At 39.9% G+C, this 13631-nt stretch overlaps 1 protein-coding gene across 16 annotated transcripts in view; it reads left to right on the top strand.

Moving 5' to 3' along the window:
• The window catches only part of KDM6A (lysine demethylase 6A), a 154344-nt gene that overhangs the window by 69782 nt on the left and 70931 nt on the right, over nucleotides 1-13631 (top strand). For all 16 annotated transcript variants that reach the window (XM_064646926.1, XM_064646927.1, XM_064646924.1 and 13 more), the window contains exon 5: nucleotides 5365-5423. In XM_064646926.1, coding sequence (XP_064502996.1) covers nucleotides 5365-5423 — 59 coding nt within the window. The remainder of the gene's footprint in view (nucleotides 1-5364; nucleotides 5424-13631) is intronic.

A 13631-nucleotide genomic window follows, 5' to 3' on the forward strand; every position in this document is an offset into this window, starting at 1 on the left:
TCACACATTTAAACACAAAAACTGTTCTTTTGCTTCGAACAGGTGGCCAAGAGACCCTGTGACCACAGGATGCGGCGTAAACTGTAAACCCTTGTTTTCCTGGTTGGGTTTTCTGAGGAGCAGTGGCCGCCTGCCCACGTGTGTCTCGTGCAGCCTGAAGTGATGTGGGCTGGGCTGTGGGTTCCACTGGGACTTGGGCAGCTCAGGAAAGGGCTCAGACCTTGCTGGAGTTGATATGTCATCAAAGGCTTCAGTTCCTGTCAGTATTAAGCAAGTGAAAAACAATCACTGGTCTCTCCTAGTGGTGCTGAACTCCATCTTTTTTCCACAGTTTTCTTTCAGACTTCCACTAACCGACTACATGGGGACTTTGTTTCTCTTGTTTTGTTTATTTTGTAGTGTGGTGAGGTACACACTGATTTCTGCCTAAATATTACCTACTTTTTAGTGAGGACATATTATTCTGTGAATTATTTTACCTCCATCTGGCCCTGCCCCATAGAGTCACAAAGAATCATGGAATTGTTAGAGTTGGAAGGGACCTCTGGAGATCATCCAGTCCAACCCCCCCTCTCCCAAGGCAGGGTCACCTGGAGGAGGTGACTCAGGAATGTGTCCAGGTGGGTTTGGAATGTCTTCAGAGAGGAGGACTCCACACCCTCCCTGGGCAGCCTCTTCCAGTGCTCTGCCATCCTCAACGTAAAGTTCTTCCTCACGCTGAGGTGGAACTTCTTGTGTTTTAGTTTGGGGCCGTTGCTCCTTGTCCTGTCGCTGGGCACCACTGCAAAGAGCCTGGCACCAAACTCTGACACCCCCCTGGAGATATTTATTTGTACTGATAGAAGAAATGGTGTATTTGCCTACGTGTCTCACTGGTTAAGGACCTGCATGAAGGAGGCTGACAGGAGGCTGTGATGGCATTTCATGTTTTTATCCATCTTGTGCTGAGCCATAGATGCTGTTTTCTCTCAAGTCAAACATTGATATGTAGCTTAGGAGGCTTCAGTAGTATTTGAAAAGTCACTGTAGGTTTGATTTGCATTTTGGTTGTAGCAGTGTAGGCTTAGAGAGCTTTTTACTTATATTCCAATCTTTTACTTGTGCTAATGCTGTTGTTTATGGGGAGCTACCAGTGAACTTGCCTGGGAAAATGATCCAGTTAAATAATCCGTTTTATCTGGTTATTAATAACTCAGATCAGTTCTGTCATTCAGTTGGCTGTAGTACTCTAAAAATGCTTGTGTCAGCACAAATGAGAGGCAGCGTTTGGGAATGTTTCTGAATCAGCAGTACCATGGAACTATGGCAAAAACTGATCCTTTTCCTTTTTAAATGGCAAGGCCCTGGCTGGATGCTGCCCTGAGACTGCTCTGGGTCTTTAACATCTTTTCATACTCTCTAGGAGTGCCTGCTGGAGAGATTTTCATTTGCAAGCATAACTTCCTGGTTAAGTCCTGTGTTTATAAAACACGAATTTGGAGTCAGTAACAGGGTCTCAACTGCATGTGAGAGATAAGTGTGTTACTGGTGGAGAACATCTGGGCCCAGATGTGGCAGCCATACATTTGTAGAGTCAGTCCAAGATGGGTGTCTGTAATCTGAATGTGAGTGTGGCCACTTGTTAGATGGGACAGGTGCGTTTTTCTGGCCCTGTGTTTATTATAGATAAAGTGTCACTGTGATGGGCTGGGCTGTGTCTTTCTGCTGGATGTGCTGCCTGCACCCTTAAAGATGGAGAAAAAGGCTTTGTGTGGACTTGGCCTGAAATGCCTGGAGAACAGAACTCGTGGAATGTTGGGGATCTGTTTCCATCTGCTGCTTCAAAGAAACTCTAAACCAGTTGTTTGATAAAAGGCCTGTGAGATGGGTGGAGTCTTCCTCATTGGTTGTTTTTTTTTTTTTTTGCTTGATTGCTCAAAACAGACAAGACTAAAAGTCTCAAATATGCTTATTCAGATCAGTTGCCTAAAAAGGTACATAGAGATGTATTTTTGCCTTCTGAGTTACCTGTTGACAAAAATGTATATGCCACACTGTTTTATAAAATAGAATTGAACTGTTGTTCAGCCTTAAATAGTGCATGTAAGTAGCAGAGTGCACAATAAAAGCTTGACAATTTTCTTAAATTGCATAAGCGTGGAAAATGGAAAGAGGTATTTGAGCCATCTAGTGGTTGGCATGAAACATATTAACATTTTTTGATAGTTCATAGAAAATGTAAATGATGTCAGCTTGGAAATAGCATTTCTGATTTCTCTGCTTTTAGTTGCATGGCCGTAGAATGAAAAAATCCAAACATTCAACTTCAGGTTTGAAGCACGGTCTGTTTTGGTTTGTATCTTTGTTTTATTCTAGATTTTAGTGAAAAGAAAGATCTGATAACATAAAAATTAAACTAGAAGTTAGTAGCCAAAGAATGAGTTTTGCTGGCATGAGGTCTTAAGAAATTGTGTGGGTTGTCAAGAAATTCAAGCAAAGGATTGTAATACGATAATTTTGTTCTCTACTTCTCACTAAAAAAATGTTTGGAGGGAAAAAATTTGGCTTAAATTCTACCTCACCAGCTGTTTGTAGCAGGGACAAAATTACAAGATTAATCCTTACTGGAACACATGGAATGGATATTCTTTGTGAGAAACTTGTCAAATAAAACTAGCAGAGGCAACCGAAAACAGATTTCTTAGGATGGGCTGTGTTGTGGTAAACAGAGTCACAGAATCTTAGGATTTTAAGAAAAACGACATTTTGTAGATGAAATTTTTGTGTAATGATCCTGCTTGGTCCTGATCTGCATTAAGCTGTTGTAGCTTTTCATATTGGCTGTTACCAACAGGAACTTGACTGCACGTTGAACTTGGTATTCTGCAAAAGTAATGAACTTTATGTGTATTTCCCCTTCAGTTATTTGTGGGTAAGTGCCATGCACTGGAACACTGGGGTGTCTTCCAGTCCTTGCGAAAGTCGTGTTCCAAGTTCAGACTCAGTTTAAAATATAATTTTTAATCTTAGTTTATTAGATTGGTCTTAATATTATGAACAAGCAGTACTAATGGTGTTACACGTGTGTCCGAACAGATAAATTCGTGAACCATACTGACATTTCAGAATTTGCACCTCTGCACTTGAGGTGATCTCTTAAATCTTGCCCTGTTTTTCACTGAGAAGACAGTGGCAGCTTAACATATTTTTGAGATCAGTCCTAAAAGGTTTTTAAGGCTAAAGGAGAGTGAGAGAAGAGTGGGAAAACCAGTCACAGAATGAAGGACAGTGATGGTTTATTTGTATTTTAGTGGCGTGAGGTCCATCTGAAAGCTTTATGTGAACTTGATACATAAATTACATTTTGAAAAATCGCCTGCATCTTGGTTCTCTTGTGCCTTGAAAGTTGGTTCCTATTAACCCTTAGGATCAAAATATCATCGGGGAGACAATCCTGAATCTGTAACTTGCTTGGACTGTAAAATGTGATGGATTCCATAAGAGGAAATTAAATTCTTTGCAGGTTGAAGAGGTTTTAGTGGTCTGGCATGTTTTTGTTTGAATTTTGCAGTGTGGCAAAGAAGGATTTTTGTGATCACTGTTATTCTCAATCTTTATGATGATCTAGACTGGACTGAGATTGGGGGATATCAAAAGGGATACTGGATAATTTTAAGTTCTGTTCTACAGATGAGCCTGACCCAAGCACAGTGAAGGTTCCTGGTGTGTGCTGTGTTTTGTAGGCTTCCATGTGGCACATGTGAAAATCTATTTTACTTCCTCATTTAAAATGACTTTTAAAGCAAGGTATTACGTACGCTCAGCATTTGAGCTTGCCTTCCACCTCATCTCTTGTTCCCAGAGCACACTTGGAAAGTGGAAAAAACACGGAAGATCTTTTATCTTTATGATGTCCGTGTTGTGTTTTTGTTGAATGAAACAGGAATGTGGTTTTATGGTAGTGTTAAAGTGTCATCCTCTATTGTTTATGCACTTCCCCCTCCACTTGTCCTGTTCACGTGTTCCAGTGCTCTGATTGCTGTAGTATCTGGTTCTACCACAGCATTTTCTTGGAAGCTGTCCATTGCTGGAGCCATGATCCAGCTGTACTCGTGAAAGGATCTTTGGCATTTCCCCTGGGTTTAATTTGCATTTAGAAGATGCAAATGAGGGATAATGAAATTGTCATATTAGGTCCTGTTTCTGATGAATGCTGCTCTTTGAGTTGTCTTCTGGTTACCAGTTATGTTATAGGAGAAATTTGGTTATAACTCTCATATCTGGATTGGTTTTAAGGCAAAACTAGGATTCCTTGTGTGGAATTGCTTATAAATGGGATCTGCTGAAGAAGTGTGTGCAAGTGGAGGAGGGATTATCTCGAAGTACAGTCTTCAACAATGGAAACTCCAGCTCTTATCCATGTGTCAGAGCTTTGGGATCTATACCTGCTCTTTCAGAATCAGAATTATGTATAAGAAAAGCCTAAAAATGTGTCACAGGCAACATGTGCAATGTTGTCTCCTGTAAATAATGGATTAACTTTGCTAAATAGAAAACAACTGTGCTGTGGCCTAACTTTGCAAAAGAAAAAGCAGTTTGTTTATTTTTCAGAATTTAGGAAATATGTATTAATTATTTATAGAACTGGATAGTTAAACATTCATTAAAAGTCATTAGTAATTTCACTTTAGAAGTAAATCACAGTTTCTGTGAAAAGAAAATGGAGGGAAAATGGGTTTCCAGAAGGGGAATGTTTTTTGTTGTTTTGGTTTGGTTTTTCCCTTCAGCAGAATAGGGAGATAGGAAATAGAAATTTGATTAATGATGAAGAAATATGATTGTCATAGGTTTGAAGCTGATGGTCTGTATTTTTTGGTATTCAGAAAAGTGACATTTCCTTAAGCATATTTTCATATTCATTTAATTAATGTTCTACATTAGACACAAATTACAGTGTGTAGCTTTGTTTACTTCTATGTAAGTATAAATTATTATGACTATGAAATGGTGTTTGGTAATAAATTTTTTATTATTATTATTATATTAAATTGCCAAAGATTTCCACTTCATCATTTCCTTCCCTGCTTTTGGACAAGTAGAACAGAGCACATCAGTTTCTCTGGTGTAAAAGTGCTTGAATATTATTATTACTTTTCCTCCAAAAATATCCTCTTTTTTGTGATCATGGAGAATCACTTCTTTTTTTTAATGTCTACCCATCTTTTCATTCCTTCTTTTTAGTTCTTCCTGTTCAAGGTGAATTTTAAATACATGTATCTTATAATGGAAATAGAATGTCAAAGGATGAATAAAATACTGGAAACTGAATCTTAGAGCATATGGTTGTCTAATCTGGGTTTTAAACACTGTTTCTTTCCTTTACAGAATGCTGCCTTTTTATATGGCCTTGGTTTGGTCTACTTCCATTACAATGCCTTTCAATGGTAAGTTGGAATAAATTGATAGTTTTTGTGGTGTTTCATGGGTGTGTGAGTATTTCACCTTCAGTTCAGTGTGAGTGTGCCATAGTTTATTTTTTGTTTTATTAGAGATACGATGTTTGCAGGTGAAACTGTCCTGGGTCACAGACCTGACTTGGGGCAGCCACAACAGTTGCTTGAAAAGGGAAAGCACTGACAGGAGAATTTTAGCTCCCTGTAACAGGCTTCAGCAAAGGGGATGGAGCAGAATGACTCAGCAGGCTTTTGTGAATTGTTATCAACAGTCTGTAGACTGTGCATGTTGGAAAGCCTGTTTACAAAAAACTTTCATCTTGGAAAAGAAGTGGGAAAATGGGATTGTTTTCATTTCACTTGGTAGTCAGAAATTTTTACATCAGAGGAGAGTTTTGGATGTTAAAAGCAGCACACCTAGACTTGAGTCAGTGTTTAAAACTGATGTAAAACCTGAGAGTTAAAGAGTTGTAATTTCTGTCATGGCTTTGGGGACTGAGCAGGGCTGCTGGGCTTGGAGGGAGGGTTGGTTTCCAGCTGGGATTTTGGTTCTGCCTTGTCTGTGATGAGAGTGGTGAACAGCAAACAGAATGGACTCAGTCACTGGAGTTCTACTGAAAGGTCCTCAGACTTTCATTGGGGTTTATTTCTGCAAGGAGTGAAGTCAGTGTCTCTGCAAAAATGTCAGAAGGGTGTAGTGTTGATATCAGTGCTTTGTTACACTCAGTGTGGAAACTGTTAGTACAGTAAGTGTGACTTTACTACTTGATTGATTACTAGAAAGGTTCATTGTCTTACTGAGCTGAGCATGACTGCAGTTACAGAGACACTCAGGGACCACCGACTGATGGGTTGGAGCAGTGAGATAGGATTTCTCCCTCCACCCCTCAGTAAATTGTTTTTATGTATCTGTAAGAGAAAAGATTTTTGCTTTCCTCAGGAAAATGCACATAAACTTTTATTTCTCAAATTAAAATAGGTTGGTTAAGTCACGAGCTCGAAACATGGATTTTTTTTTTTTAATCTTGCAATTTACTGCTTTCTTTGTTAATAGCGGTGAAATGAATGCCATGTATTGTATGTGACGTGCAATTCTATTGCATTCTAATTAATAAGAGAAGAACAGAAAAGTTTTCAGAAAACCTGAGAATCCACTGTTTAAGATTGGGATCAGCCTTGGCTGAATTTCACCAAGTTCCAGATTGTTCTGTTTCTTACGCAGTCTTGTCTTCAGCATTTAGCATTCAGAAGTGTTCCGTGCACAAGGTCTTGCAAGGTGGATCTTGTTACAACTTGCACTGGGAAAGTGGTAGATAAAATTAAATAACACAAAGCACTTAGATTTAGAGTAGTTAATCTTTCATATAACCACCTGTTCAACACAGGCTTTTGCCATTAGCAGATTGTGCTATTTAGCACCTTACAGCGGATGGAGCAGCAAAGTCAGGTGGTTGTGAGGCCTAAGTATTAATAAATTAGAGTTTTGAATTAATTTAGATTTTTCTTCCGTGCCTTTAAGTGAGGTTGTTGAGAACATGAGCATAAGCTGGTGCCTTAACTGGCATAACTGCACATAAAGCTTATGTTAAGGTTGTGTAGAATAATCATATTTGCCATTTCATTCGTACAACAAAGTTACATATGGTGTGATACTAAGAAAATTGGGTATCATTAAAGTATTTGGTAGAATTTTTAGAGGAAGAAAATCTAATGTAGGTAAAATCTTACACCTTTATGTGCAATATTGATTTTTAACCCCTTGGAGTGCCTTTCCTCCCCCTTTTTCTGTGTTTTCTTAGGGGCGAGCGGAGTGGGATGTGTGGTTGTGGGTGTTTAGGTGTGACAAAATCACAATAAACATGGAGATGAGAGCAAGTCATTTACAGAACATGTTCTTGGTAGACCTTAATCCTCCTCAGAAGTCTCTTGCAGTTTGCAAGGAGAATCCTCCTTCTTTCAAAGTGAAATGCTGGTCAAACTGCCTTATTTCCTGTTGCATTTTTTCCATCTATTTATGGTCGTAGGACACGGATCTTTATATTCAGGCAGGTAGAGGAGACCTCTAGGCTGTTTAAGGTGGTTTAAGCTATCGTGCTTCATCCTTTTTTTTTTCTTATTGACACCTCTTTAGATATTCAGAGATTTTAATGAGAAGCAAGTACGTATTCCTCCTAAAAGGAAGGCATGAGGAAGTGCTTGAGGTTTTTTCATGTCTCATGTAAACAGGGATAATAAAAAAGCAAGGGGGAATAAGGTCAACTTTAGAATTCTTGTCCATATTGTTTGAAATTATTTCTTAAGTTTTCCAGCTTTCATAAAATGAAGTGTTGGATTGGATCCAAGACGCATATGCAATTCACTGTAATTCAATATTGTACACTCATTTATATCCTAATGCAGCTTTACAGCATTATCTTAAGTACAAATCCTAGCTGATACAGCATTTTATGTTGGTCATTTTGTTCGACTGTTTGTGCAAGTACTGAATGTTCTCAGCATATGTACAAACATTGCAACAGAAAGCTATTCCATGCAATTATAACAGTAAGATTTGCCATAAGGGAATAGCTCCATAAATTGAATTGAGTATCGTAAAATAGGTCATAGGGATCTCAAATTTTGATACTCCCTTCTTTTGCACCATTTACCATCAAGCAGTAGGTAAAGTGGTTGTCTGATTTTCACTATTGTTAGACAACAGGTAAAATAGGGTTAGCTGAGGTATTCACATCACTGGAATAATTTCATGTCCTCTGTAGTTGTCTTTTAGATTGAACATAAAAGAATTTCAGTAGTTAATCCAAGGCTACCCTTCATTCCTGTGCAATACCTGCATCCAAGTGTAGTGGCTTGGATGCCAAATTTTTTCTTTACTTCAGTGAGGATTCTGAGTCTGACTGGTCTGTCATCTGCTGGTTTACGCTGGCTTCCATAAGGATGGAAGGATGGAGTCCAAGCTCTGCTGTTGTGTCCTGGGATGGATTTAACAGCTTCTGGATCCCAGTGTGCCAACTGTGGTGCTCCAAGGCCAGCCTGCAGTGTTTTCAGTGACTGTCACCTTGCAAATTGCTGGACAATGTGTGTGAGAAAGACACAGGAATCCTTAGAAACACCTTGCAGGAAGCTGAGATCAGTCACCATTACTGCCCCATTTTAGGCTCATTGCCCTGAGGCTCCTCACCTCAGTCCAGGGTTTCCTTATCAGCTGTAAAAATTGAGGATTGTGTAAAACTCACTCCTTCAGCACTGACCCTGAAAAAAGCTAAAGATGCAAGAGATGATCCAGACCCTTTTTTTCACCTCCATCATGGCTGAAGATGGAGACTGCCTGAGGAAAATTGGTCATCTCTGAGTGGAACTTCTTGACCCATCTGCAGTGATCCTTGCCAAAGCAGAAGCACTGTCATCATCATTCAGTGTCTGGATATCACAATATCTGGGACCATCATGTCTGCTTCTGACTCTCCAACTCAGATTCAAAATTGGATCTTGACATCAAGTTAACTTTCTTTTTGTTGTCTTTCTGTGATTGTACAGCAAACCACTTATTGGATTGATGAAAACTCTGCTAATGATAGGGAAAAAAGCCTACTCTCAGCTGCTGTTCTAAGACTTTGCTGCTCAAAATATTTCACCATTCAACTGTTGCAGCCCTGTGGACAGAGGAGTTGTAGCTAAAGACTGTAAAAGTATTTCATGAACTGCAGTACCTGAGTAGTGCTGTGTGTGTACATTTTGTGTATGTTCAAACTATGATTATGAGTTTCAAATAGGAATTACTCAATCATAGCTCACATCACTTTCATTAAATGACATGAGGCTTAGAATAGGTGGTCAGAAAATTGAAAGACGATAAGAATAAGAAAAAGAAAGTTTCACTCCAGCTGCATCAAGAGGCATATTAGAATAATGTTAGGTTCTTTTATTTTGTAGGCTCATTCTGATTTTCATGGGTTTTGTTTGAAATGTACAAAAGTGTTAACTTCTGAATAGTTAAATTGTTGCTCTTTTATTACATTCTTTTGCTTAGTACAAAGCTGATTTTATTCACAGTCTATTCAAGCATAGGCATCCAATAAAAGTCTTATGAGAGTTCACTAAATGTTTAATATAATCATCTATTAATTATTATTCATCTGGTTTCTTCACTTTCATAATGGTAAGCATTGTTGTATAGATTAGTGGGTGGGAAGATAGCTGCAGTATTGATTCTGGAAGTCTTGATTTAGAGATGAAGATTCATGTCATTTTTATTTTTCCCAAATTGCTGTAGCAGTGCTGTGTAAAATGAAGGTCCAGAGGTGCTTTTCATCCCTCAAAGTGCCTGTTTTCCAGTCCTGTTTTCCCATTTTGCTGAGTGCTGGATAGCCTTTCCTGCCTGTTGGTAGAAATGCTCTCATTCTTGGAGAAAAGTCCTTATTTGATTTTAATCAATTCTTGTAGACTCAGCCAACGTTGTTTCTTGCCACACAGTTGGCAGTGTCATCAGGGAACAAAAGGAGACTCGTCTCTTGCTGATTTAGACGACTCTCATTTATTTCTGCAGTACGAGGGCACCCGGCCCTTCCTTCAGTAATTTCTCCTATGGACTCGTGTTTGTTTAGTCTGCTGAAGGAGTAAAATTAAAAGTTCTGTCTCTGCATGAAGGGCAGTTACTTAGTGGTGGAGACACTCAACCTACTTGAGGGAGGCTCTGTGCCATCATCCCTGAAGGAGGACTCTGAAGCCAAGTTCTGCTTCGTATGTGACAGATCACGCAGCTGTTTGGTTGTATCTGCTCCTCTGGTTTTGTTCAAACCATGAAAGAGCTTTGAGGGAAAACATCTGGGTAACTTGGATGCCTTGGATCCTCTAGACCCGTATCTTTCTGGATGTAAGCTTGGACAGAGAACAGAAATGGGATTAGTGATGTTTCAGAGAAAACAAAGATCTGTACAAGACTCAAGTGACTCCAGCTGTATCTGGAAGGCCCCACTCAACCCATCAAACAGATGGGCTGGGAAGGACTGAAGCTTCCAACACTGGGCCATGTTCTCTCCTGTTTCCCTTTACTACCACAACACTTACTCCTACTTTCCACGTCCTTCTTATGCCAACCTGTACCAAGCCCCAGTGTGTCTGTGTTGGGTGTTACTGACCACTCTAAACTGAAATGGGTGTCAGTGATGCTGCAGATGTTCTGCTGTTGATGTGGTGAGGGACCAAGTCTGGAGCTCTGGGCATGGCAGTGGAAAACAGGCAATCCCAGAATAAAACAGAGGTTTTTACTGTAGTCGATGTTCCTGATGTGTCCTGTATTCGTGAGCATGTTGCTATTTTAAGTGTTTCCTGTAGGTGAAATTACATCAATATTAATTCAGCTATGATGTAAAACTGCTTGTCTGTCTGTAAGAGTTAATGAGTAAATGTCTTTTCACAGGTTGAGTATTTTATCCCATTAAAAAATTCTACTGACTATTTGAAACGAGGCTATAGTTACCAAATTAGACATGAGCCCCTACCACTGATAAAAATTATTGAAAATGCCCTTTCAGATCACTTCATTGGTGAAATTTTGAGGATGCCCCTTTTTACAGAAGTAGTGGAAGTAATTTCCATTTGTTATTATTCATACTTTTCATCCTGGAAAAACTACAGATTGTAAAATCAAGATAGAATTAACACAAGAGTTTAGTAGAGGCTAAAACTTGATTTTTAGTTAGTTTAGTCTGCACAGAGATAAACCTTACACAGACCTTGGAGGGGTGTGGACCAGCAGGTTCTGTGCTGCATATGACACATCCTTTTTATGTTGTCCACTGATTACAATTTACTGGTTTTTAAGTACTGTGCTCCTCTGTAAGACTGGGGTAGGCAACATTCTTGGGGTTTTTTTGAATGAAACATACATTCAAACTAAATTTCAAAACTGTCCTTGAAAATCTTTTATTATTTTTGTGGCTTTGTTTAACTCTATTGCTCAACTGTGGCAATGAATAATATTTCCTGTTCTGTAAGCAAGAGACTACAGGAATATTTTTGTCTCTTACAGATTATCTTAAGCTTTTTTAGAAGTCCACCTTTCTGTGGTTTTTGCAACTGAGACATGACATAGGAGAAATACAGAAATACTATTTTTCTGACCAAGGAAGATAGCTAAAAGGAAGAATGCACAGTTCCCAAAGTGTCTATGAGCATGGTCACAATCTCTGTTACAGAACTGCAATGTCTTTACTCCTGATTTTTGTTGTGACTTTGATAAGACAGTGGTTTTCTTCTTTTTTTAGAACTTAGGATACTGTCTTTGTACAAGATAAAAATAATGGATTTTAAATACCAGTGGCTAACATACCGAGTACCAGATTAGAGTTAAGACAAGAAATGCAAATATATAATCACAGAATCTTTCCTTTGGCAGAAATAAAGCCTGGCTTAAGATATGTGCTGGTATTTAGTGATCAGTCTTTGGCCTTCTAGTTTGAGCAGTGTTCTTGTAGGTGATGATGATGATGATGATGATGATGATGAATGTACTGTTATGAGACATGGATCCTTGTTTGTTTTGAAATCAGTATACATTCCTTGAAAACAGCATACGGGCCTACATACCAGGTACAAAGCCCTCTACTCAGCGCTGATGGTCAAACACTTCTGACAGATAAAACCTCCATTCTGAATCGATGGTCTGAACACTTTCAGACTCTTTTCAGTACCAACCGCACAGTCCAAGACTCAGCAATTCAGTCCATCACACAACAACCAGTAAAGTATGAATTGGATACTGCCCCCACTTTAGGAGAAACCCTCAAGGCCATACAGCAGGTGAAAATTGGCAAGGCAGCTGGGATTGATGGAATTCCACCTGAAATCTGGAAACATGGGGGCCCTGCACTCCACACCAAATTCCATGAGTTCGTGGTGCGCTGTTGGGAACTCGGCGAACTACCATCTGACCTTCGTGATGCAGTCATCATCACCTTGTATAAGAAGAAAGGAATTAAATCTGACTGCTCAAACTATCGTGGTATTACTCTGCTCTCCATTGCTGGCAAAATCCTGGCAAGAATACTCTTGAACAGACTAATACCCACTATAGCAGAAGGTATCCTTCCTGAAAGTCAGTGTGGTTTCAGAGCCAACAGGAGCACCACAGACATGGTATTTGTCCTCAGACAACTGCAAGAGAAGTGTAGGGAACAGAACAAAGGTCTTTATGTAACCTTTGTCGACCTCACTAAGGCTTTTGACACTGTGAGCAGAAAAGGTCTGTGGCAGATTTTGGAACGTTTAGGTTGTCCCCCTAAATTCCTCAAAATGATCATCTCACTCCATGAGGATCAGCATGGCCAAGTCAGATATGGCAACACACTTTCTGAGCCCTTTTTAATTAAGAATGGTGTGAAACAAGGCTGCGTTCTCGCTCCTACCCTATTCACCGTCTTCTTTAGCATGATGCTCCAAAGGGCCACGGCAGACCTCAATGATCAGGACGGTATCTACATTCGATACCGTACTGATGGAAGTCTATTCAATCTAAGGCGACTGAAGGCCCACACTAAGACCTTAAACCATCTTGTCCGGGAGCTGCTTTATGCTGATGACGCCGCCCTTGTTGCCCACACAGAAGCAGCTCTGCAGCGTTTAACATCCTGCTTTGCAGATGCTGCTGAGCTCTTTGGGCTGGAAGTCAGCTTAAAGAAGACAGAGGTCCTCCATCAGCCTGCACCTCAGGATGTCCCCCATCATCCCCACATCACCATTGGTCAATCAGAGCTCAAATCAGTCCAACAGTTTAATTACCTCGGTAGCCTCATCTCCTCAGACGGTAAGATTGATGGAGAGATAGACAACAGATTAGCAAAGGCATATAGTGCTTTTGGAAAACTCCATAAAAGAGTATGGCGTAATAAACACTTGAAGAAAAGCACCAAGATCAGTGTTTACAAAGCCATAGTGTTGTCTACTCTCTTATATGGATCTGAATCATGGGTCATCTACCGCCACCACCTGCGTCTCTTAGAACGCTTCCATCAACGCTGCCTCCGTACAATTCTAAACATCCACTGGTCAGACTATGTCACCAACACATCTGTTCTAGAGCAAGCAGCTATCACAAGTATTGAGGCCATGCTGATGAGAACACAGCTGCGTTGGGCAGGTCATGTCTCCAGGATGAAGGACCACCGCCTCCCTAAGATCTTGCTTTACGGTGAACTTGCC

The sequence above is a fragment of the Pseudopipra pipra genome, chromosome 2, assembly GCF_036250125.1.
Source record: "Pseudopipra pipra isolate bDixPip1 chromosome 2, bDixPip1.hap1, whole genome shotgun sequence".
NCBI lineage: Eukaryota > Metazoa > Chordata > Aves > Passeriformes > Pipridae > Pseudopipra > Pseudopipra pipra.